The sequence below is a fragment of the Protopterus annectens genome, chromosome 14.part0 (assembly GCF_019279795.1).
Source record: "Protopterus annectens isolate FY-2018-M chromosome 14.part0, PAN1.0, whole genome shotgun sequence".
Taxonomy (NCBI): Eukaryota; Metazoa; Chordata; order Ceratodontiformes; family Protopteridae; genus Protopterus; species Protopterus annectens.
Genome location: NC_056748.1, coordinates 42,695,708 through 42,722,076, shown reverse-complemented (window position 1 = coordinate 42,722,076; position 26,369 = coordinate 42,695,708). Strand labels below are relative to the sequence as shown.

At 42.6% G+C, this 26,369-nt stretch overlaps 1 protein-coding gene across 2 annotated transcripts in view; it reads left to right on the top strand.

The window, feature by feature from the left end:
• The window catches only part of LOC122788856 (transmembrane protein 150A-like), a 738,717-nt gene that overhangs the window by 669,512 nt on the left and 42,836 nt on the right, over positions 1-26,369 (top strand). For both annotated transcript variants that reach the window (XM_044055755.1, XM_044055754.1), the window contains one exon: positions 17,881-18,011. In XM_044055755.1, the coding sequence (XP_043911690.1) occupies positions 17,881-18,011 (131 nt within the window). The remainder of the gene's footprint in view (positions 1-17,880; positions 18,012-26,369) is intronic.

The window sequence follows — 26,369 nt, the reverse complement described above, 5'->3', positions numbered from 1 at the left end:
GTCACTACTGTATTACCTTGCTTATCCCAAAACATATCATTCAAAATTATCCTTGCACATTTGTGCCTAAAGAATTCTTTTTCAAATTCTTTATCTGGACCAGGGGCCTGTCTGTAGTACATAGTACAATGTAAGTGCACGGCAACCTGCGGTGACCCGCTCCTAGATTTACTTAAAGCTAGGTTGATCAAATCTGTATCAACCATCCCCGGCCCGTTTGAAATCAAGTCCTGGCTATACCAGTAAAACAAGTCTTGTACTCCTTGTACCACCAAGCCATCCGCTAACCTTTTTGCCTCAATGCCTTTAGGTGTGGGAATTGCCGCTATTCCAAACAAATGCATCAAATCTCTTCCCAGTAAATTAACTGGACAAACTTTCGATATAATTACCCTACACCTAACAGTTTGGTTTGTTTACGGATCTGTGAACAATAGAGGATGAGACAGTGGTTCCTTATAGATTTTCCCGTTTGCCGCTTTCACAAGGACAAACTCATCCGTCTCGCAGTTCAGGGGCAGATGCACCTGAATCACATAAAAACTCCACTTTCTGTCACTCAACCAAAAACTCTATCATGGGTTTTTGATCCAGATGCATAGCAATACTCAAATGTGCCAGGTTTATGACTTCACAGTCACAATCCCGCCCTTCCTTAATTTCCTGGGTGTCCTGACATTCATCGCAGAGAGTGTCTGCCTCATCATCATCACAATCATTCTCACTTTCTTCTTCTCTACAATAATCACAATAATGAATTTGGTGCCTTCCTTTACTATCATATAGTCATGCGGAGCCCTTGTTCGTAAGCTGTGGGGGATGTTGCCACTCTTCGCAGTCAGCAGCAAAGTGCCCACGTCTACCACATTTAAAACATTCTCCACGTTTTAACCTCCCCTCATATTCCTCTGAATGTCCACCCTGTTTATACGACGTGTCCCATTTCAGGCCCCCATGTTTTTGTATGCCACCACGGCGCCCTTGCCCCCTTTGGTCCAGTACCAAAAATATACCACTGTCATCCCCTACTGCTAACACTTGTACTTTCTTTTTCTTTTTTAAATTGAAATGTCGCTCAGCATGCTTTGCATATTCAAACAAAGGTTGCAGTCTACATGTTCGGTGATCAACCATATGCTTAGTTATAAAACTATTTATCAGAGCCTTACAACCTTTAAGAAAAGCGTTTTTCAATTGCTGTTCATACAGACTATCAGTAGTCTGATCCTGCGGAATCATCATTCCACAATGGTTATTGAACACTTCTGTCAATCTTACAATATAGTGATCTACAGATTCATCATCATTTTGTATGCACTGATTTATTACTGTCCAATCTGCTCTTGGACGCCACTTATCATAAATTCTCTTCAACAGATCAGTGACTCGCGTGTCTAACACCCCAGAATTATGCTTTAATGTAGTGCCGTCATCTGCCTTACATGTCCAAGTACCACAAATTAAGTGCCAATCTGGACCCAGGATTTGTCGCACTACTTGTTCTATTTCTAAACCATTTAGATGATAACTTAAACACATACCAACTATGTCCTCAGAAAACTTGAAAATTAACCTTGGGATCTGGAATACCATCTGTAGCTTGTTTTCATAGGTTCATAGGTTCATACTAGGCTATCTGCCCTAGGGCATTTATAAGCCTAGCCAGAGTGTGTGTGGCTTTCACCACCCCTTAGGATGAGAATACTATACCCATTAGTTTGCTGTGCCTCTGTCCAGCAGTGATACAGAGATGATTCCCGGGGTAAACCTACGATCTCCCATCCACTCATCAAGATTTCTCTTGAACAGAGTCAGTGAGAGGCTCTGCCTCACATGGACTGGGATTCTGTTCCATAGTGTAAGGAGTCTCTGGGTGATGAATCTGTCCCTCCAGCACGTCCTATTTATATCCGTGTTGAGGTTTAAGTCTCTTGCTCTCGTGACTCTGGAGGATTTGGATTTTTTGAGGTGGAGCATGTCCATTAATTCCGGGTTGGACATGGCCTTGTATGTCAGGCACAGATCACCGCTGAGCAGATGGTATGCGACTGAATAGAGCTGGAGTTTCTTCAGTCGGGCATCGTATGCCATATGTTTGAGCCCCTTTATCCTTTTGGTGAGGAACTTTTGGGGTCTTTCCAACTGCTGCAGGTGTCGGGTAAGGTACATTCCGAATGGGGCGTTGTACTCAATCATTGGTCTGATAAGTGAAGAGTACAGGGGTACAATGACCTCTCCTGATCTGGATGTGAATCCCTTCATGATCAGGTGGGCAATGTAGAAGGTCTTCCTAACCACTTTGGCAATGTGAGTGTCAAAAGAGAGGTTACTGTCAACTTGGGTCCCCAGGTCCCTGATAACTTCTTCCGTGTTTAATGGATTACCACCTATGTGGTAATTAGGGTTACCTTGTTTTTCCCAAAGGGTATGACTATACATTTTTGGCATTTAGCTTAAGGCCATGGCTCTGGCACCAGTTATCCATTTCTATGAGACCTCTCTGGAGGATGTCTGTGTCTGATGGAGTGTCAATTATGGTGCCCAGTTTGCAGTCATCTGCAAATTTTGTCAGCCACAATCCCCTATGTTTGCCTGCACTTCAGAAAAATAAATGCCGAACAAGAGGGGGCCCAGGACTGAGCCCTGTGGGACACCACTCGTGACCGGCTTAGAGTCTGACATGGCACCAGCAACTCTAACCCTGTGTGTTCTGTCCTTGAGCCAGTTTGCAACCCATCTTGTGACATATGGGTTTACATCTAAGCTGGTGAGCTTTTCTATGATGCCCGAGTAGGGTATTGTGTCGAACACTTTTGCTAGGTCAAGGTAGGCTGTGTGAACTGCCTTGCCCTCATCAATGGCCTTAGTGACTGTTTCGAAAAAGTCGACCAAGTTCAAGAGGCAGGATCTGCCCTTGACAAAGCCAAATTGGGTAGGATCCAGTGTCTGTAGGTCCCCAGTGTCTTTATTTATGAGTTCCATTATGATCCTCTCCATACTTTGCAGACAAGGCTCGTCAAGCTTATGGGGTGGTAATTTCCAGGGTCCGTAGAAGCACCGCCTTTGTGGAGTGGGACCACAGTTGCCGTACGCCATTCTTTGATTAAACAGCAGCCTTATGTGTGGGTTTAGTTCCTCATTGAGTTCGTGTAGCACACAGCAGGGGACACCGTCCGGTCCCATTGATGCTGTGTTTTTTGCTTTAGAGAGAACAGCTCTCACCTGGGCATCTGAGATGTTTGGGAGGCTAGACTCTGGTGGGATAGATATTTCTCCTTTTGGGGGGGAGGGAGGAGAGAAATTTGCACTGAACCTGTCTGCCAGTATGTTGGCAATGTCTGTGGGTTCAGTGATTTTTTTATCATTTTGGACTAATTCTGAGCATATCTGGGAGTTTCCACCCAGGTTTCTAACATAGCTAATGAAGGCCTTATGATTGTCTTTTGTGTCATTAGCGATTTTTCTCTCAAAGTTGGCCTTGGATGATTTTATGAGTGATCGTAGTTTTTTGCTAGTATTGATCAGAGATGCCTTCCCTTTTAGGGATTTTGCTCTGTCATGTAGTAGCTTTCTCCTCTTGTTGTAGAGTTTGTTTATGGCTGGGGTCCACCAGACTGGGCGCCTGCCTTTGGTGGAAAGGGTCTTGATTTTATTAGGGATTGCTTGATCCATACATTCCTGGAGGTGCTCATAGAAGGCATTTGTAAGGGTTTCAGCAGCGTGGGTTGTGGTTTCCACTGGCTCGGGGGCCTTGAAGGATACCACTCCAGTCTTAAGAAGTGTGAAGTTTGCTTTTGAGAAGTTCTTCACTGTGTTCTTTTTTGCTGGGGGTGGGAGCGGGATGTGGATCTCCAGTGAGATTAATTTATGGTCTGATCTCACCAATGAGGGATATACTTCTGGTGTGGAGCATTTTGTCCCCATGTTTGTGATGATCAGGTCTAGTATATTTTCTCCTCTTGTGGGAATGGTGACTAGTTGTTCCATAGCATTTGAGTTTATGAACTCAAGGAACCTTTGGGCTAGGGTGTTGGGGCTTGAGTAATGTTCCCAGTCTATGTTTGGGTAGTTGAAGTCACCCAATATGATGGTGTTTGGAGAGACATTCATACTCTCCAGTGTCTTCAGGAAGGCTGTGTGGGTTTCCTGAGATTGAGAAGGTGGTCTGTAGCATGTTACAAACTGTAGGGCAGTTTTACCTATGGTTAATTGCACCTGGATGGTCTCCGATGCTTCGTGCATTGCCACTAACCTGGAGGTGTGGGTATCCTTTATGAATATGGATACTCCCCTCCTTTTGTGGTTCGGTCCAGATTTTGGGGCCGGAACGCATGATATGAGGTATAACCTGATAGTGCTGGGGTGCTCTCAGGAGCCTTGAACCAGGTTTCAGTCACAGCACAGACATCAATGTTCTCCATACTGAGGAGGGCTTCGAGGGCGTGCATCTTGAGGTTTAGACTTCTGGCATTGAGCAGTATATCCTCTCTAGCCCAGGGACGATAAACTAAAATAGTTGGCTCTTGTCCAACATCCCCTGCTTGTGGGTTTGCAACTTGTATTAAGGGAAGGGCTTCTGAGTGATCAGAAAGTTTAATGGCCCAAGGTCCTTGCCCTGCTGGTCCTGACCTTAACTGCATAGGCTGGTCTACCTGTTGCAAAGCAACCTTGGGTACTACGGGAATTTGCGGGTAAATTGGAGGGGTCACAACGTTTCCTTGAGCAGCCAATAACCCACCCTGCTGTTCAGATCCCACATCTTCAGACTGATATTGAGGAGGTTCCTCCAGTATGGCAGCAGCAATTTCACCATACGGTGGGGCGGTTGCCTGCCTTTGTACCACACAAACTGTACGCTCATCCTCCTTATCTAAAAATAAAGCTACTTTTCCACTTGGCACCAGTGATCCCTTTTGATTTATTTTTTCTTTTTCCTGGCACTATTTTTATTTTATAGCTCGTTTATTTGCCTCTTCTAACTATTTTTGTGCTTGGGGAAATCCCAATTGTCTTTGTTTTTTAGTTCTAGTTCCCGCATCTCTTTTCAAATCTCTAACCAATTTTGCACAGGCATTCTTATTCAGTGTACCATCAAAATCATATCTCGACTTCCTCTTTTTCAAAAATTTAACATTATTTTTGTTTAAACCTTTCATATACTTAGCATCAACATTTAAACAGGCATCACTCTCACACTTGCAGCAACTCAAACCCATGTTTCCCCTAGATTTCTTATTTTACCTCCCCCCCCCCTTTTTTTTTTTTCAGGTATTTTAGGACTGTATCAAAATTATTTTACAGGGCTTATTATAAAATGGGATTATCTTAACGGGTGACCAGAACAAAATAATCTTAACAAGTAATCCTACCCATCCTTAACTAAAAATAAAACCTTGTCGATAAGATTAAGTGAAATTAAAAGAAATTTATTTTTCATCCTACCTGAACCAGATGAGACTCCGTTTCCCCTTTTTGTTCAGAAACCATCCCTCAGATAGGGATTAGAGAGCGGCCGGCCTCTTTTCAATGACAATTCAGTCGGAGGGCTTTCAGTCGAGGGAATCTTAAGATGAGAAACCCTCACCTGCACAGGTTTTTCAGTCTCTCTGTCGGTCTGATCCGTATCTTCATAGAGGTTTCTGGTCCGAAGAACCAAAATGTCAGAAGAAAAAATTCAAACGAGTCTCATCTGCCTCAGGCGATGAATTTTCCTTTATTAGCAGCTAACCAAATTACACAGCATGTTGCTCAAGATGTCCGGTCTGGACTGATCTGATCTCCTCTGATCTGATCAACTTGTTTACTGACATCAACTTTTATACTGCAAGCAAAACAACTTTTTGTTACATTTCTGACCGTTGACAGTTGGCTATGAAAAACATATAGGAAAAACATGTTTATCACAAATTACCTCAAACCATAGCTAGTACAGAATGTTCAAGAAGTACAGAATGTTCAATTCAACAACGGTAGCTCAAATTTTCCAGGACACACAGCCTGCCCTAGTAAATTAACTCTTACTCGGCCGTGCGTCCTTATCCCAGGCTTCACTGAGCTATAACCAAATCTCTTTATTCTGAAATGCAGAAAACAGATATCATTCAGGTTCATAAGCAGTGCTGCATTTTGTTCACAGATGAGGCCCATCTTTGATAGGCATATCCCAACAAATAACAAGTTCACTTTGCAAGAACAGGAAAAAGACAAATAACAGTATGTTTTTAAAACTTTTTCTCTTAACAGTAACAAACCTCTCTAACATGTCTACCCCAACCTCTCTAATCCCTTTCTTCCACCCCTCTACCTACCTCAGATTGCAGCCAAATACATTGCTTGTAAACCTATATCTCAGCTGTTATCGTAGCCACTCTTATTCAAGGGTAATAGCTGCTAGCTCAGCTATTAAAGTACTTGCTAGTCTTTATGGCACCAATGATATAAGTCTTGTACCATTCAACTAAATACTTAATTTCATTTTGAACGTTAACTGTTTACTACTATTGTTAAACAAAACCTACATATACTTCTTGTAACTTGTAATTAATTGTTGTTTTTATTGTGGAGCTTTTCTCCCTGGGCCTCCACTGAAAAAGGACCTGTGTCCATTCGGATTTTCCCAGTCAACAAATGTAAATAAATAAATAAATAAAAATAGATAGATATACTTTCATGACCAGCAAGTGCCACTGGATGTGCATATTTATGACGTGGCCAAGACAAGCAGTTCACTAAGGGGATGTAGCCATGCTCGAATATTCAGCAAGCATCTCTGTGGATTGCAAAGTAGATAGAAAAGGTAGTAGTTCACCTATTATAATAGCGGACACTGGTGAAATATATAAAAAAGCAATTATGAATCACACACAGGTGAGAAACTTGCCTTGTTTACATAAGCAGGTCATAGAATTATCAGTCATTGTTGTATGGGATAATGGTGAAGTAAACAAGAGCCATTTTCCTTATTTTAGTTTTGTTATTGTTAAGAAATGTAAAAGGAAACGAAATGCTGGACAAAACCATGTTTGTAGGTTCATAGGTGTGTACTGTAAGCCTAGCTAATAAGAATCCCTAGTATCATGTCAACAGATATTAGTTCCCATTGCATCTATCTAGCAGGGCAGCTGAGGTGATCCCGGGGGTGAATTTTCTATTTCCCATCCACTCTTCAAGATTTCTTTGGAAGAGGGCCAGAGAGGAGCTTTGCTTGACGTGGATGGGGAGTCTGTTCCAGAGCATGGGCAGTCTCTGGGTAAGGAACCTATCCCTCCAGCACATTCTATTTAATGTGGTAACAAGACTGAGATCCCTGGAGCGTGCGGCATGGTGGGATTGGTTTTTTTTAGATGTAGCATGTCTAGCAGCTCTGGATCAGACATGGCTTTGTAGGTTAAGTGGAAATCTCCTCTAAGAAGGTGCGATATGAGACTGAGTATAGCTGGAGTTTTTTGAGTCTGTCAGTATAGAACATGTGTTTCAGGCCTAGAATCCTCTTGGTGAGGTATTTTTGTGACCTTTCCAGCTCTTGCATGTGTCTAGTGAGGTACATGCCAAAAGCGGCATTGTATTCTATAATAGGTCTAATGAGGGACAAGTAGAAAGGGACGATGACCTCTTTCTTCCTAGACGAGAAACGCTTTGTGATGAGATGTGTCACATAAAAGGATTTTCTAACCACAGTGGCGATGTGGTTGTCAAAGGAGAGGTTTGTATCAACCCGTGTTCCCAGATCTCTTATTACACCTTCTGAGTTAAGTGGAACACCATTGATGTGGCAGTTCATGGGCACAGAGTTTTTTCCAAAGGGAATAACAATGCATTTTTTGGCATTTAGTTTAAGGCTGTGGTTCAGGCAACAGCCATTGGTGTCAGTGAGGCCCCTTTGTAGGATTTCTATATCAGTTGGGGATTCTATAATGGCTCCCAGTTTGCAATCATCTGCAAACTTGGTCAACCATAGTCCTTTTGTGTTGGCTTGAACTTCTGAGAAGTAGATGCTGAACAGAAGGGGAACCAGGACAGATCCCTGTGGGACACCACTCGTGACTGGTCAGTAGTCCAATTTGGACAATTTTTTGCTAAGGCTAGCTAGAGATTCTTTCTAGTCCTGGGACTTTACCCTTTTCTACAACAGTTTCTTCCTTCTGTTATAGAGTTTGTTTATGGTAGGGGACGACCAGATTGGCTTCCTTTTTTTGGAGGTAAGCATCTTGGTCCTGTTTGGGATGGCTCTACCCATGCACTTGTGAATGTGTTCATACAGCACAATGGTGTGTGATTCAGCAGTTGAGCAGCTATTTTGCAACTGCATGGGCATTGTAAAGTTTGCCACCTCCATTTTTAGGAGCCCAAAGTTTGGTTTGGAGAAGTTTTTTTACAGTGGTTTCCTTTACGGTGGGAGAGGGGGGATGTGGATATCCATGGTGATTAGCTTGTGGTCAAATCTGACAAGGGAGGAGTTAATTGCAGGTGTAGAGCAGCAGTTACTCATGTTGGTTATGACCAGATTGAGGATGTTGTTTACCCCTAGTGGGGGTAAGTACAAGTTGGTCCAGGACATTGGAATTTATGAATTCCAGGAATCATTGAGCAAGTAAGTTAGTACTTGAGTAATTTTCCCAGTTTATGTAGGGGTAATTAAAGTCCTCCATTATTAGGGTGCTGGCTTGCACTTTGGTATTTTCCAGGATGATTAGGAATGTGGAGTGGGAGTCTTGGGACATGGTGGGGGACCTATAGCAGGCAACCACCTAGATTGCTGTCTTGCCCAATGTTAGTTGTACCTGGAGTATCTGTGAAGTGTTTTGTTGAGCCACTAATCCGGAGGTGTGTATATCCTTTATGAATATGAAGACACTGCTGCCTTTAGTGCTTCGGTCCAGGTTTTGTGGCCTAAGGGTGTGGTATGAATTACAGCCTGGTAGCGCGAAGGTGCTCCCTACAGCTTTGAACCAGGTTTCAGTTAGTGCACAGACATCGATGTTCTCCATTTTAAGGAGGGTTTTGAGTGAGTGCATTTTGAGATTCAAACTTCTAGCATTGAGTAGCATAACCCTCAGATTCTGTTTGGTTGTAGCAGTTAAGGTGGTACTTTTGACATCAGAACATGCCTAAGAAAGGCACTATAGGGCTGGCAAGTGCCTTAGCCAGTATCCGGAATCCCAGGGGTGACAGATGCAGGCCATCTCTGGCGAAGCATCGAGGTCTGTCGATCATGTCATCCCAGGTAGACAGATACTCGATCCCCTTAGAATGACACCAGAAATTTAGCCAATTGTTGAAGTCAATCATTTTCTGTTTGTATTGTGTTATCATTCTGGGTGATGGCAGGATGCTATTCAGGGTTAGGGTCATACCTGCCTGAGCTACATGGTCCAAGAGCTCCTCCATGTGTCTTTTCGTGTAGTCCAGAGAGGTACATCTCAGGTCATTCACACCAACATGAACAATGACTGAGTCATATTTGTACCTGCTGTGGAGTGACCTGAGTGATTGCGTTATGTGGCGGATCCTGGTGCTTGACAGGCAGCTAACTGTAACTTTCTCCTTGTTCAGCTAGGTGAGTGGGACATCAGTGAGCCTTACTATTGAATCACCTATAACTAGTGCATTGGGTATACTGTGTTGCCTTAGGACTTTTTTTGGGTGGCACACTGTTCGTGTGAACTATGTGTTGCGCGGTTTGTACCATGGTGTGGTGGTTGCTTGCGGGTCTGCCTTGGAGGTCTCTGATGTTTGGGTAGATTTTTAATGAGAGCCTCCACAAAGATGGGTGTGTATTGTGTGTTTCTATGTGAGGATTGTGGTGGTGTACGTTTTGGAGGACTATGTTTTTTATGTGGTGTGGTGCAGGAGTTGACCTTCTCCTCTTGGCTGGCAGGTCCAGTCATGGCATGAGAGTTCTTTGCTTCCAACTTGGATATATAGGTGCATCTCTCACAAGTCTGGGTGCTGGGAGGTAGGAGGAGAGGGCTGTCTGTGTACATGAGGCAGTTCCTACATTGCCTCAGGATGCCCAGGTTCAAAAAGTTACCAGGAGTGAGCACAGGGAACTGACCTTTAGACATACCTGGATGGGTATTCATTTAATAGAAGTGAAGTTGTTTAGTGCTGGAGCAGTAACAATGCTCCAGTAAATGCTACGAGAGGCTTTGAGCAAGTGCTAGACTTTGATACTCAAGTTGAGTGCAAACGGATGTTAGACTGGCAAGATTTAAGGGAAAATTTGAAGATGAGACCTTATGGCACCAGAAATAGTTTAACCCTAGCTTAGCAGTGCTGCAAGATGCGCAAAACCGTGCAAACATAGGTTTTTAAAGCAGAGAATTAAAGGGATAGAAATGCTGTCCAAATGGCCAATAAGCTACAATTTCTGAGTTTGAAGCCATTCCTCTTGCGACTGCCCAGTGCTTACCACTCTCACTGATAGATGGAGAGGCTTCCCTCGATCACAAAAAGGTATGGAGCACTCAGAAACTAGGAAAACAGTCCCAAATGCAGCATAATCTGTAACTGGACTATACTGGTTAAGAAAAAGGTGGGAAGAAAGGCACACAAGCTAGATTTTCTGTGTTTTTTTTTTCTTTTTTATAGGTAAACGGAGAATACACATAACGAGGGCAAAAACAGTAAAAGGACAACAGTGCACAGTTTAAAACTCACTATGACTGCAATAAAAGGCAAGCAAACACTTAAAACACAGTACAGGCTAGCACATTTGAATGTGTAGCTAAAAGTACAATAAAAGCAGTTGAATTTAGGGTGAGAAAAATGGCAGAACAAGTGCAGTAAGTAGTAATATAAGCAGATAAAGCAGTGATACTTTGAATCAAAAAGTCTCTCTTTGTCCTCTTTGCTGCTCTTGTAGGCTTTAGGATGCCAAAAGGGCATCCATGGAGCTTAAACAAGGGCAAAAAAATGTGCAAACATGGGTTTTTAAGGCAGAAAGTTAAAAGGGATAGAAATGCTGCTCAAACGGCCAATAAGCTACAATTTCTGAGTTTGAAACCATTCCTTTTGTGACTGAAAGGCTGCCTAGTGCTTACTACTCTCACTAATAGCAGAAAGGCTTCCCTCGATCACAGAAAGGTATGGGGCACTCAGAAACTATGAAAACAGTCTGAATACAGCAAAACCTGTAACTGGACTATACTGGTTAAGAAAAAGGCAGGAAGAAGGCAAACAAGCTAGATTTTTTTTTCTTTTTTACAGGTAAATGGAGAATACACTTAGCAAAGGCAAATAGAGTAAAGGACAACAGTGCACAGTTTAAAACTCACTACGATTGCAATAAATAGGGGGAGAGAAAACCAGTTTAGATCAGAAAACAATGCCAGCAAATATACAAATAGTTCAGTCAAGCAAAAATTAAGATAGTGCAGAACTCTGAACAGTTAAAAAGTGACAAAATATACTTATCAGATCTATTTCCAGATTGTTTGAGAAGCACTCTCAGTCAGAACACAAGGAGAGTCTAGCAATGGTATGCAGAGACTTCTTTTGGCTTTTCCCGGTTAGGGGTTGCCACAGCGGATCACCTGTCCGCTCATAATTGGCAGTGGGGTTTTTACAGTGTTGAGTTGCAAGCCCGGCACCCAACCTTCCACAGAAGGTAAACACACACACACACACACACACACACACACACACACACACACACACACACACACACACACACACACACACACACACACACACACACACACACACACACACACACACACACACACACACACCCAAGTTAGAGTGAGCAATGGTATGCAGAGACTATTTTAAGTTAATATGCTGTAATCTTGGTTTGTTGAGGTGGGGGATGGGATGTAAAAGTACAAAGATCATAATATATGTAGAGCTGATATGCTTGCTCTTCCTTTTGCATAGCAGAATGTCTGGGTCAAGGCCCTTAACTTAATCCAGTAAGTTTGTTTTTCCCATAAGCAAGCAAATAAGAGAACACTGAATGTAATGAAGTTTTCCATTAGGTTCATAGGTTCATAGGTTTATACTAGGCTATCTGCCCTAAGGCATTTATAAGCCTAGCCCAAATTATTGTGGCTTACGCCACCCCTTATATGAAAAAATACTGTGCCCATTAGTTTGTTGTGCCTCTGTCCAGCAGTGACCCAGAGATGATTCCCGGGGTAAACCTACGATCTCCCATCCACAGGTCTAGATTTCTCTTGAACAGAGTCAGCGAGGTGCTCTGCCTCACATGGACCGGGATTTTATTCCACAGCATAGGGAGTCTCTGAGTGATAAATCTATCCCTCCAGCACGTCCTATTTATATCCGTGCTAAGGTTTAAGTCGCTTGCTCTAGTGGTTTTGGTGGATTTGGATTTTTGAGGTGGAGCATGTCCATTAATTCCGGGTTGGACATGGCCTTGTATGTCAGGCACATGTCACCTCTGAGCAGACGGTATGCGACTGAATAGAGCTGGAGTTTCTTCAATCTGGCAGCATATGACAGATTTTGGAGTCCTTTATCCTTTTGGTGAGGAACTTTGGGGTCTCTCCAATTGCTGCAGATGTCGGGTGAGATACATCCCGAATGGGGCATTGTACTCGATCATTGGTCTGATAAGTGAAGAGTACAGGGGAACAATGACCTCACTAGATCTGGATGTGAATCCCTTCATGATCAGGTGGGCAATGTAGAAGGTCTTTCTAACCACTTTAGCAATGTGAGTGTCAAAAGAAAGGCCACTGTCAACCTGGGTCCCCAGGTCCCTGATAACCTCTTCTGTGCTTAGTGGATTTCCACCTATATGGTAGCTTGGGGTTACCTTGTTTTTCCCAAGGGTATGACTATACATTTTTGGCGCTTAACTTCAGGCCATGGCTCTGGCACCAGCTATCTGTTTCCGTGAGTCCCTTCTGAAGGATATCCGTGTCCGATGCACTTTCCACTATGGCGCCCAGTTTGCAGTCATCTGCAAACTTTGTCAGCCAAAGTCCTCCCATGTTGGCCTGTACTTCTGAGAAGTAGATGCCAAACAATAGGGGCCAAGGACCGACCTGTGGGACACCACTTGTGACCGGCTTGGAGTCTGACACAGCCAGCAACTCTAACCCTGTGGGTTCTGTCCTTAAGCCAGTTTGCAACCCATCTTGTGACATATGGGTTTACATTTAAGCTGGTAGTTTTTCTACAATACCCGAGTGGGGTATTGTGTCGAAGCCTTTGCAAGGTCAAGGTAGGCTGTATGGACTGCCTTTCCTCATCAATGGCCTTGGTGACTATTTCAAGAAGTCACCAAGTTCAAAAGGCATGATCTTCCCTTGACAAAGCCAAACTGGGTCGGGTCCAATGTCTGCAAGTCCCCTATATCTTTGTTTATGAGCTCCATTATGATCCTCTCCATAGCTTTGCAGACTAGACTTGTTAAGCTTATGGGGCGGTAATTACCAGGGTCCATAGAGGCGCGGAGTGGGACCACAGTTGCCGTGACGCCCTTGGGCACGTATCCTGTGGTAAGGCTGAGATTAAACAGCTGCCTTATGTGCGGGTTTAATTCCTCATTTAGCTCGTGTAGCACACAGCCGGGGACACCATCCGGTCCCATTGATGCTGTGTTTTTAGCTTTAGAGAGAGCAGCATTTGAGATGTCCAGAAGGCTACACTCGGCTGGGATAGTTATCTCTCCTTTAGGGGAGAGGGGTGAAGTTTGCACTGAACCTGTCTGCCAGTATGTTGGCAATGTCTGTGGGTTCAGTGATTTTTGTATCATTTTGGACTAATTCTGAGCATATCTGTGAGTTTCCACCCAGGTTCCTAACATAGCTGAAAAAGGCCTTATGATTGTCCTTGAATCCATGGCAATTTTTCTCTCAAAATTGGCCTTAGTTGATTTTATGAGTGCTCGATTTTTTTTACTAATAATGATCAGGGTGACTTCCCTTTTATGGATTTTGTTCTATCATGTAATAGCTTTCTCCTCTTATTGTAAAGTTTGTTAATGGCTGGGGTCCACCAGACTGGACGCTTGCCCTTTGTGGAAAGAGTCTTGGTTTTATTTGGGATTGCCTGATCCATGCAGTCCTGGAGGTGTTCATAGAAGGCATTTGTAAGGGCTTCAGAGCTTGGGTTGTGGTTTCTGACTCAGGGGCCTTGAAGGATACCACACCAGTCTTGAGTAGTGTGAAGTTTGCTTTAGAGAAGTTCTTCACTATGGTCTTTTTGTTTGGGTGGGGCGGATGTGGATTTCCAGTGAGATTAGTTTATGATCAGATCTCACCAATGAGGGATATACTCCGTGTGGAGCATTTTGTCCCCATGTTTGTGACAATGAGATCTAGTATATTTTGTCCTCTCGTGGGAACAGTAACTAGCTGTTCCATGGCATTTGAATTTATGAACTCCAGGAACCGTTGGGCTAGAATGTTAGGGCTTGAGTAATGTTCCCAGTCTATATTCGGGTAGTTGAAGTCACCCAATATGATGGTGTTTGGAGATACATTTATACCCTCCAGTGTCTTCAGGAAGGCTGTGTGGGGTTCCTAAGTTTGAGAGGGTGGCCTGTAGCATGCTACAATTTGTAGAGCAGTTTTGCCTATGGTTAGTTGCACCTGGATGGTTTCAAGCTTCATGTGTTGCCACCAACCTGGAGGTGTATCCTTTATAAATATGGATACACCCTCCTTTTGTGGAGTGGTCCGGTTTGGGGCCGAACGCATGATATGAGGTAAAACCTAATAGTGCCGGGGTGCTCTCAGGAGCCTTGAACCAGGTTTCAGTTACAGCACAGACATCGATGTTCTCCATACTGAGAAGGGCCTCGCATTTTGAGATTTAGACTTCTGGCATTGAGCAGCATTACCCTCAATTTCTTCCCATTTTTGTTTTCTAGGGTGGTAGGTTTAGAATTTGAGCCTTGCCTAAAAAAGGCACTATGGTAGTGGCAAGAGCCTTAGCCAATATCGGAATCCCAGGGTGACAGGTGCAAGCCGCCCGCAGCGTGGCTTGTCAAGCATGTCATCCCAGGCAGACAGACACTGATCCCCTTTGAATGACACCAGACATTAAGCCAATTGTTAAAGCTGATCATCTTGTCTCTATATTGTGGCATCATTCTTGGTGAAGGAAGGATACTGCTCAGGGTTAGGGTCATACCTGCCTGGGCTACATAATCAGAGAGCTAGGCAGCTTACTGTGACCCTCTCCTTGTTCAGCCTGGTGAGTGGGACGTCAGTGTGTCTGACTATGGAGTCACCTATGACAAGTATGTTTGGTGTTGTATTTGGCCTTAAGCAAATGAATGTTCATTGTGTATTGACAAGTCTGCAGCTGAGGCAGCTGTACTTTTCATACTTGTGTTTTCATGGAAACAAGCTGACTATAGGGGCAAACAATAAAAGCTAGAGGACTTGTTTTCTCTTCCAGGCATGCATTGAAAATATTTGTACTATCTGTACATGTGCTGTGTGCTGTACAGGAAATACCTGTTTCTACTACCACATCCATAGCAAAATCATGTACAACTCAATGTATATTGCTATCTTTCCACACATGATGTCAGACCTTCTTAAGGTGATTTTTCCACAACTACCAAACCCAGTGTCCCACTTTCCCACTCCCACCCTGGGCCTGGTAGTCAACTAACCAGACTGCTCCCCCATTTCCAAAATTCCTAGATCTGCCACTGCAGTATGTTCAGTTCTCTCAGGCTATTTTTCCCAGAGTGTGCTTTGTGGCTACATTTGTCTCATTTCTAAAACACAGAATGTTGTTCTTTCAGCTTTTCCCAGTTAGGGATCGCCACAGCGGAACTCCAGTCCACTAATGATTGGCAGTTGATTTTTATGGTGCTGAGGTGCCAGCCCGATGCCCAACCTTCAACGAAGGCACGCCCATTCACGCATGTCTTTCGAACACCACTCAACCACTGGGAGGACATGCAGACTCCACACAGAAGGCGTTCCTGCCGAGAATCGAATGAGAGAACCTCTTGCTGTGAGGCAACAATGCTACCGCTGCACCACTGAAATTGCTTATTTGTAATTACTCCTGTCAGTATGTAATAATGAATATATCAGTATTTCCTTCAGACTACCGCACATACAAAATGCAAGTTGACATGATGTATATTTGGTAACGTTTGACAAAAGATAGGTATGCTAGTTCTCTTGAAGATATACTCATTTACTACACAAATGATAGCATTTGGGGAAGAGAGAAGCTAGATATGGGAACATACTGTGAGTGTCTAATGAGCTGCGCCTTGTAGACACGGGATCGATTCCTTCAGTATCTAGTTACATAATGAGTGACTCTGGGCAAGTAACTTCACCACACCAAACCTACTGGGTCACAGTTGAAGATAACTGCTTGTACCCAACTGGTTTAACAAATTAATCAATAAACACCTATAACAACTTGATTGTACAACCAGTGAGCTTTATTATTGCATCACAGTATTTTTGGCACACTGTGTTTCCTTTTTGCTTTAGGTACTCAAAACCAATGCAAACAATACAAAACAACATAGAATACTGAAAATGGAGCTTAGTGGTGAGTCATGGATGGAACAAGATCTAAATCATTCTGTTTTAAGTGACCAACGTAATATAATCCTCAAAAAGGAAGACTAAAAGTAAAAAGACTAAAAGTAAAATTGCAAAAGCAAAGGAAATGAAAACAGCTACATTGTAACCTGAGGAACTATTCAAATGCAAACTTAACATTAAAACTTAAGTTTTGTAGATCAGCAAATCACCCTGCACCCTCAAATTCTCTCTACAAGGAATCAAAACCTTGTAGAAAGGGGAGTGTCTTAATTATCTGCAAAACAAAGTACTATATCTTTCCTGAGATAGTACACTCTCAAAATGGAAATATAAAAGAAGTGGGTTGTGGAGACACAGGTGCCCACTTAAGGGGTATATGGTTGCTTGCTCCTTTTAAAACACGTGTACAATTAATGCAGTCAGACTGCTGCTGTTTTGCTAACCTGCACCTCCTGGGTTTTGTTTTCTGTTTTTTACATTTGAATATAATACACCAGGTCTATCAAAGTAGAATCAAAATAGAATTGGTATGTATAGCTTATTGTTGTTAGTAGAAGGGAGTGGAAACCAAGCAGAATATTAATCAGAGAAAACAGAGGTTAGAAGACATGTCTGTTTAAAGACAGCATTTGATTTCACCCTCAAAAAATGTTCCCATAAGGAGGAGCTCATTTAACAAAGATTTACACTGCAAAGGGACTGAAAGAGTGGATGGGAACAATGCAAGCAGGTCTACAGGAGTCAGTGAAGTATAAAAGTGATGCGGAGAAAAAAAAGTGAAAATGATACAAGACAGATCAGTATCTTCCCACAGATAGTTATTTGAAAGAGTGAGGTATCCTTACAGTGATGACCTGTGCTTGGGTGCAGACAACAAATCTACCCACCATACCTTGCTGTTGTGGCACAGACAACATATCTACCCATCACACCTTGATATTGGAGAGCAGACAACAAGTCTACCCATCCTACCTTGCTGCTGGGGTGCAGACAACAATTCTACCCATCATACCTTGCTGCAGCTTTATTACTGCATCTCAGTATATTTTGGCACAGTCTGTTACTGTTGCTACATATGGGGCAAAAGTTTGCATATTCTTGGTGGTTAGTTTTGACCTAATGTCTTTGAATAATGAGGAGTTGGGGTGATATTTTAGGATGGTTTTTAATTTGCTGTCTTTGTCATTATGACAATATGAGTTTGGTGTTTTTTGACCTGGATAAGATGTACTTCACTAAACTAATCCTATTGTAGTGTGTCAAGTACTTATTTCTTTAGTTAAAAATTTATTGTAGCTGAAGCTTTTTCTTATTTTTTTCAGTATATAGTATATTGACCATAATTTCTGCTAATTTCTTGCTTTTCTTTTATCTTTAGACCTTGTAGTGTGTATTTTTCGACATGCACATGTGTTGGACACTAAACCAAGTGAAAGTATGCTGAGTACCATCGGACTGGTATTTGGTTGCATGTCCAGTGCTGGAGGATTTCTTGTCGGCAACTGTAATGTAAGGAAATAATATCTCAAAAAAAAAAAACATTTATTACAGTATTTTTGCTTTTAAAATAAAAAAAGACAATGTGATATATTTAAGATAATAGTTTGAAATGAAGAAATAGTTCAGTATGTATGAAACACATTTGTAATGAGCTAAATAAGGAGATAAATGAGTTACCTTATTGGTTGTTGCAGAGTGTACAGACACACACGCACACAGCGTACAAAAACCCTCATCTAGGGTGTGTAGGTGATCGTGCAAGCACGCACAGACACACACACACACAGCGTACGAAAACCCTCATCTAGGGTGTGTAGGTTACAGTATAAGCACGCACAGACACACACACACACAGCGTACGAAAACCCTCATCTAGGGTGTGTAGGTGATGGTGCGAGCACGCACAGACACACACGTACACAGCGTATGAAAACCCCCATCTAGGGTGTGTAGGTGACAGTACAAGCACGCACAGACACACACGTACACAGCGTATGAAAACCCTCATCTAGGGTGTGTAGGTGACCGTACAATCCTGCACAGACACACACGTACACAGCATAAGAAAACCCTCGTCTAGGATGTATAGGTGACCGTACAATCCTGCACAGACACACATGTACACAGCATATGAAAACCCTCATCTAGGGTGTATAGGTGATCATACGAGCACACACAGACACACAGGTACACAGCGTATGAAACCCCCCATCTAGGGTGTGTAGGTGACAGTACAAACATGCACAGACACACACGTACACAGCATATGAAAACCCTCATCTAGGGTGTGTAGGTGACAGTACAAGCACGCACAGACACACACATACACAGCGTATGAAAACCCTCATCTAGGGTGTGTAGGTGACAGTACAAGCACGCACAGACACACACGTACACAGCGTATGAAAACCCTCATCTAGGGTGTGTAGGTGACAGTACAAGCACGCACAGACACACACGTACACAGCGTATGAAAACCCTCATCTAGGGTGTATAGGTGACCGTACAAGCACGCACAGACATACATGTACACAGCATACGAAAACCCTCATCTAGGGTGAATAGGTGACCATACAAGCACGCACAGACACACACGTACACAGCATATGAAAACCCTCATCTAGGGTGTATAGGTGATCGTGCGAGCATGCACAGACACACACATGTACACAGCATACGAAAACCCTCATCTAGGGTGTATAGGTGATCGTGCGAGCACGCATAGATACACACGTACACAGCATATGAAAACCCTCGTCTAGGGTGTATAGGTGATCGTGCGAGCATGCACAGACACACACGTACACAGCATACGAAAACCCTCATCTAGGGTGTATAGGTGACCGTACAAGCATGCAAAGACACACACATGTACACAGCATATGAAAACCCTCATCTAGGGTGTATAGGTGACTATACAAGCACACACAGACACACACATGTACACAGCATATGAAAACCCTCATCTAGGGTGTAGAGGTGACTGTACAAGCATGCACAGACATACATGTACACAGCATATGAAAACCCTCATCTAGGGTGTGTAGGTGATTGTGCGAGCATACACAGACACATACATGTACACAGCATATGAAAACCCTCATCTAGGGTGTATAGGTGACCATACAAGCACGCACAGACACATACATGTACACAGCATATGAAAACCCTTGTCTAGGGTGTGTAGGTGATTGTGCGAGCACACACAGACCCACACATGTACACAGCATATGAAAACCCTCATCTAGGGTGTGTAGGTGATTGTGTGAGCATGCACAGACACATTCATTTACACAGCATATGAAAACCCTCATTTAGGGTGTGTAGGTGATTGTGTGAGCACGCACAGACACACACATGTACACAGCATATGAAAACCCTCGTCTAGGGTGTATAGGTGATCGTGCGAGCATGCACAGACACATACATGTACACAGCATATGAAAACCCTTGTCTAGGGTGTATAGGTGATTGTGCAAGCACGCACAGACACATACATGTACACAGCATATGAAAACCCTCGTCTAGGGTGTATAGGTGATCGTGTGAACACACACAGACACATACATGTACAAAGCATATGAAAACCCTCGTCTAGGGTGTATAGCTGATTGTGAGCTAATGTGTACAAACATATGCAGATGCTAGTAGAAGGCACACTGTATGTCATGTAAACTTAGATAGTACATTTACCTGTTTGTAGCAGCCATTCCCCTGTGCCTACCCTAGATCCCTGCTCCTCTTTCAAGTCATGAGCATCCTTGAACTAAGAAGGCCTGCACAGTACCACTACATGTAAGGCCACTGCACTGCATGTGAACTTGTGTTTCAATAGGTCATCTTTGAATTGCCCGTCTTTCTTCTGCCACCCATGCCACTTTCAGTCCAGATTGTCCTTCTCTTTAACATCTGGCCCACTCTCCCCTAACACTGTGATATATGCCCCTTATTAATCCCTGTGCCTCTGTCCAGCAGAGCCATTAGTTCCCTGTGCCTCTGTCCAGCAGAGCCACTACAGTGATCCCCAGGGTAAATTTTCTGTTTCCCATCCACTCGTCAAGGTTTCTCTTGAAAAGTGTTAGTGAGAGGCTCTGCCTGATGTATATTGGAATCCTGTTCCAAAGCATGGGGAGTCTCTGGGACAAGAATCTATCCCTCCAGCACGTCCTATTTATTGTTGTGTTGAAGTTTAGATCCCTAGAGCATGTGGCTCTCTGGCATTTGTTTTTTTTTTAGGTGGAGCATGTCCATCAATTCTGGGTTGGACATGGCCTTGTATGTCAGGCAGAGATCACCTCTGAGTAAGCGGTATGCAACAGAGTACAGCTGGCGTTTCTTCAGTCAGGCTGCATAAGGCATCTGTTTGAGGCCAGTAATCCTCTTGGTGAAGTACTTCTGTGGTCTTTTCAGCTGTTGCAGGTGTCTTGTAAGGTACATCCCGAATGGGGCATTGTACTCTATGATGGGTCTGATGAGTGATGAGAAGAGGGGCACAATAACCTCTTTTGTTCTAGATGCAAACCCTTTTGTAATTAGGTGGGCCACATAGAAGGATTTTCTAACCACATTGGCAATATGATTATCAAAGGAGAGATTACTATCTACTTGGGTCCCCAGATCTCTTATTAAATTTTCTGTATTTAGGGGACTACCACATATGTGGTAGTTCGTGGGTATTTTGTTTTTTCCAAAGGGGATGACTATGTACTTTTTGGCATCTAGCTTGAGGCCATGATTTTGACATCGGTTATCCATCTCAATGAGACCTTTCTGGAGGATATCTGTATCAGCTGGAGAGTCAATTATGGCCCCCAGTTTGCAGTTGTCTGTGAACTTGGTCAGCCATAGTCCTCCTGTGCTTTCCTGTTCCTCTGAGAAGTATATGCCGAACAGGAGGGGTCCCAGGACTGAGCCCTGGAGGACGCCACTTGTAACCGGTTTAGAGTCAGACCTAGAGCCTGCAACTCTCACAGTATGGATTTTATCCATGAGCCAATAGGAAAGGATATTATCACTTATTTTCTATTATTTTTTTGTACATGTGCAGCTCTCCTAGTCTTTTCACACCCCAATTTCTCTACTCCTTTAACCAGTTTTGTAAAATTACTGTTGCATTTTTTTTTTTGCTTGCTAACCTCTGTTTCTCTGCATTGCTAAGAGAACTGGACATTGTGCTCTAGAAACATGTTTACTAAAACCCTGTCCAGTGGGAGAATGACCTCAGGATCTCTCAGATTCACTTAATTAGCTGCACAATCCAGCATCATGTCAATGATTCTCACATTTGTTTTCTGCAGTGCATGCATGATTTGATGGCTGAGACACATTTCTTTCAATTCCACCAATCATTATGTTTGCATTACATCTCCTCCAGCAGTCATCAACTCAAGTGAGACAAAGCAGATTTCATTGTACATTCTTCCATTCTCCGATCACCACCACCATAACAACCATGAGGATATCTGTGAACAGACTGATCCAGTTTTCCAACCCAGTATGATACTTGATATTGTTATAATAAACAGGGACAATTCTAGCAGTGGATTATACAGTACTTTTCTTTAATTCCTCATAACTGCTATCCTTTGCTTTTGGTCTGTCGGCCCTTTCTCCATTCACCTCAATATTTGAGGTGTTTAATTTCTACTCCAGTCTCCTGAGAAGTACCTTGCCAAAGGTCTGCCTTGAAATCAAAATATTCCATATCTGTGGGGTCCCTCTTGTTCAGGGCAATGATGACCTACACAAAGGACTGAATTTGGTTGGACTAACAAGCCCTCTGCTGCAAGAGACTATGTTGATGCCTGTGTACAAAATAACCAGAATATAGAAAGATGTATTGCATCCATCAGACTACCCTGCAGAAAATATCCATGGTTACGTGACAAGTCAATGAATTCCTCATTGCTAAACCACACCTCTCCGAATGCGATCTCCTGTGTGTCAATATATCAGTAGCATGACCAGTCAGCACTAACCCAATAATAGTTTACTAGGTAATGTTGCCTCTCAGTCATCACACACACACACACACACACACACACACACACACACACACACACACACACACACACACACACACATCTTGTGTGTGTGTGTGTGTGTGTGTGTGTGTGTGTGTGTGTGTGTGTGTGTGTGTGTGTGTGTGTGTGTGTAAGTGGTACAGAGTGGTGGATCTCACCAAATAAAGTGTCCAGATGAATGTAAATATTGTAAATAGTGTTGTATTTCATGTGCAGTGTATTTAACTACAACTGTTATTATAAATAAGATGTGTTTCTTTATGGACAGAATAAAACATTTTGTTATATTGTGTTTACCACTATTTATAGCTGCTGGTTTCCATTTCACTTGCAGATCAGTTTACTGCAGAGTGATTCAGAGTTACAGATTTTGCAGATTTAATTTCTGACTTATAGCTACAGTATGTCACTTGGAAAGTATTTTATAGCATACTATTTTAGGACTATTATTTTAGTCTTTAGTCCTTTAACTTTTGGACAGAACTAGGCACATTATTTTATCATTATTTCTTTAAGTTTTGAAAAACTGTTTAAGTTAAGAAGCTTATTCTTTATTTCTTTATTTGTAGAGTAGGATGGTTGAATACATATGTATGTATGTGTATACAGACAGACAGACACACACACACACACACACACACACACACACACACACACACACACACACACACACACACACACACACACGCACATACTGATGCAATACACCATGGCATCATGGTAAAGCATAAAAAATTCATATTTTATTAATTGTGGAGTGTGGTATTTGGTAGCCTTCATCACCCAACTTGAACCCTCCTCATCACATGAAAAACTGTCAACACCCTGAACCCTTCTATAGTTTATTTCTGTTCCATAATGGCATTGGTTATACAGTTGTCATCTTACTTTTTTCATATAAGCCAATTGTACAATGAGAATTCTGTCTCTCAGCCTTCTCTATGTGCTGAAGTAAGTCATCAAAATGGCTCAGTGATGTACTATGCATGTGCCCACCTGTGTACATATTCTAGGAGACTGTATGACCGCAGATAGTGACACTGTAACTGTGACACTGTAGATCTGCAGATAGCAACACTTTGGCTGTGACACTGTAAATGTACGATAGCAACACTATGAATGTGAACTGTAAATGCACAGATGTTGACACTGTAACTGTGACACTGTAAATGTGCAGATACTGACACTGTAACTGTGACACTGTAAATGTGCAGACACTGACACTGTGAAACTGTAAATGTGCAGATAGTGACACAATGACACTGTAAATGTACAGATACTGATACTGTAACTGTGACACTATAAATGTATAGACAGCAACACTGTGACTGTGACACTGTAAATGTGCAGACAGTGACTCTGTAACTATGATTCTGTAAATGTGCAGATAGTGGCATTGTCACTGTGACACTGTGCAGATAAAACTGTAACTGTGACACTGTAAATGTGCAGATAGTGACACTTTAACTATGACACTGTAAATGTGCAGATAGCAACACTGTGACTGTGACACTGCAAGTGTGCAGATAGTAACACTGTGATTGTGGCACTGTAAATTCACAAATAGCAACTGCAAATGTGCAGATAGTGACTATAAACATGTTGGTGTTCACAGAAGAAATAGGAAACATTTATAATAAGCATGAGTATGTGTTCACATTAAAACAAAGGAGCTGGGTATAATTAAGAAATCAGTATGATTATTTTACTCAGATGGATACACATAGTTTTATACCCTGATTGCAATGCAATACACTTAGGAGGCAAAACTTTTTTTTGTAATTGTTTTCCTCCCTCTGTACCTGCAAACCATCAACTCCCCCATGGTAAGTTCATTCAGTCTCCTGTTACGGTAGTTTGTCAGAGACTGAAGGCAGGAGGTGAGAGCTGATGGGAGGGGTTGTCATCCAGGCAGTTATGAAGGATGTTTCCCCATCCTTCCATCTCTTGTGCTCTTCAGGTGCACAGGTCACAGTACTCCTATCATTGCAAGTACCTAAGGGTCTGGCTCACCTGAAAAATAGCACTACCAACATTTAAGGGAGGACCCTAATTTTCTAGGAAACTACCAGAAAGCCCCATCCCATTAGCTATGTCATTAATGAAACTTGGGGTGCTTTCATATATTTATGTATTTACTTTGCAATAGCATCTGATTTCACTCCTGGTGGCTGGAGTGGGTGTGTCCACTCTCATCACCATGAGATTCAGCTGTGTCCCCCAATATATTCCCATACATTTACCCCATAAATGCTGTTGCTGAATTTCTTTATTTTTTTTTATTTTTATTTATCTTTTTGTTGACCGGGAAAGTCCGACTAGGTTCCCCAGAGCCTGTTTTCAGTGGAGGCCAGGGGAGAAATGCTCCAGATGCATGTCTTTGGAATGTGGGAGGAAACCGGTGTACCCGGAGGAAACCCACGCGAACACAGGGAGAACATGCAAACTCCACACAGAAGGCACCCCAGCCGAGAATCGAACCGGAGAACCTCTTGCTGTGAGGCGACAATGTTAACCACTGCACCACTGTGCCGCCCCAAAAAAATAAATGAATAAATAAAAGTCCTTCATGTGGGCCTTGCTCCTTTTCCTTTTAAATCTTGTTATTTGTGCACCAATTTCCTTCTCCCCAGACTGGGTGAGCAGACATCAGATATGATTTCCCACCTCCTGCATTGGTTTCTCCAGTATTTGGATTGCTACTCAGTCTGGGCTCCCCTGAGTTGTGGTCAGAGCTTTATCCCTTATGCCACAGAGGGAGTGCTGGGGTTAAAGTAAGGCTTTTGCATGGTATATACCGCCCCTCCCACATTCTCCTCTACCGTACCCTGCCTTTTTTAAACAATCTGTACCTAGATAATACCAAATCTCATCTCATTTTCTGCACAAAAGTGTTGTTATTCCGGCCACATTAGCCTCATTTTACATTATTAGTGTATCCAGCTCAGACATGTTCCTGCCAAGATTTCTGACATTACTAAGTACCACCTGCCTCACCTTTCCTTCCTCCTCTTACCTTCACCCCTTTCCTACTGCTTCCTTGCCTTCACAACTGTTTCCCAGTACTTGACATCTCTTAATCTTTTCCAGTAAACCACTTCATCATTCATGCCTTTTCTTTGGTGCCTTCCACATTCCTTACCTGCTGATCTAATCCATCTCTGATGTTCATTTCCTTTTCTATACCTGAGTCTCCCTCCTGTGATTACTAGATTTCCACCTTCCCCTGACACTGTTCCTTTCATCATTATTAGTCCATACCAGCCCGTTGTTATTTTCTGTAACTGCATTCCTTTCATCATTATTAGTCCATACCAGCCCGTTGTTATTTTCTGTAACTGCATTCCTTTCATCATTATTAGTCCATACCAGCCCATTGTTATTTTCTGTAACTGCATTCCTTTCATCATTATTAGTCCATACCAGCCCGTTGTTATTTTCTGTAACTGCATTCCTTTCATCATTATTAGTCCATACCAGCCCGTTGTTATTTTCTGTAACTGCATTCCTTTCATCATTATTAGTCCATACCAGCCCGTTGTTATTTTCTGTAACTGCATTCCTTTCATCATTATTAGTCCATACCAGCCCGTTATTATTTTCTGTAACTACATTCCTTTCATCATTATTAGTCCATACCAGCCCGTTGTTATTTTCTGCAACTGCATTCCTTTCATCATTATTAGTCCATACCAGCCCGTTGTTATTTTCTGTAACTACATTCCTTTCATCATTATTAGTCCATACCAGCCCGTTGTTATTTTCTGTAACTGCATTCCTTTCATCATTATTAGTCCATACCAGCCCGTTGTTATTTTCTGTAACTGCATTCCTTTCATCATTA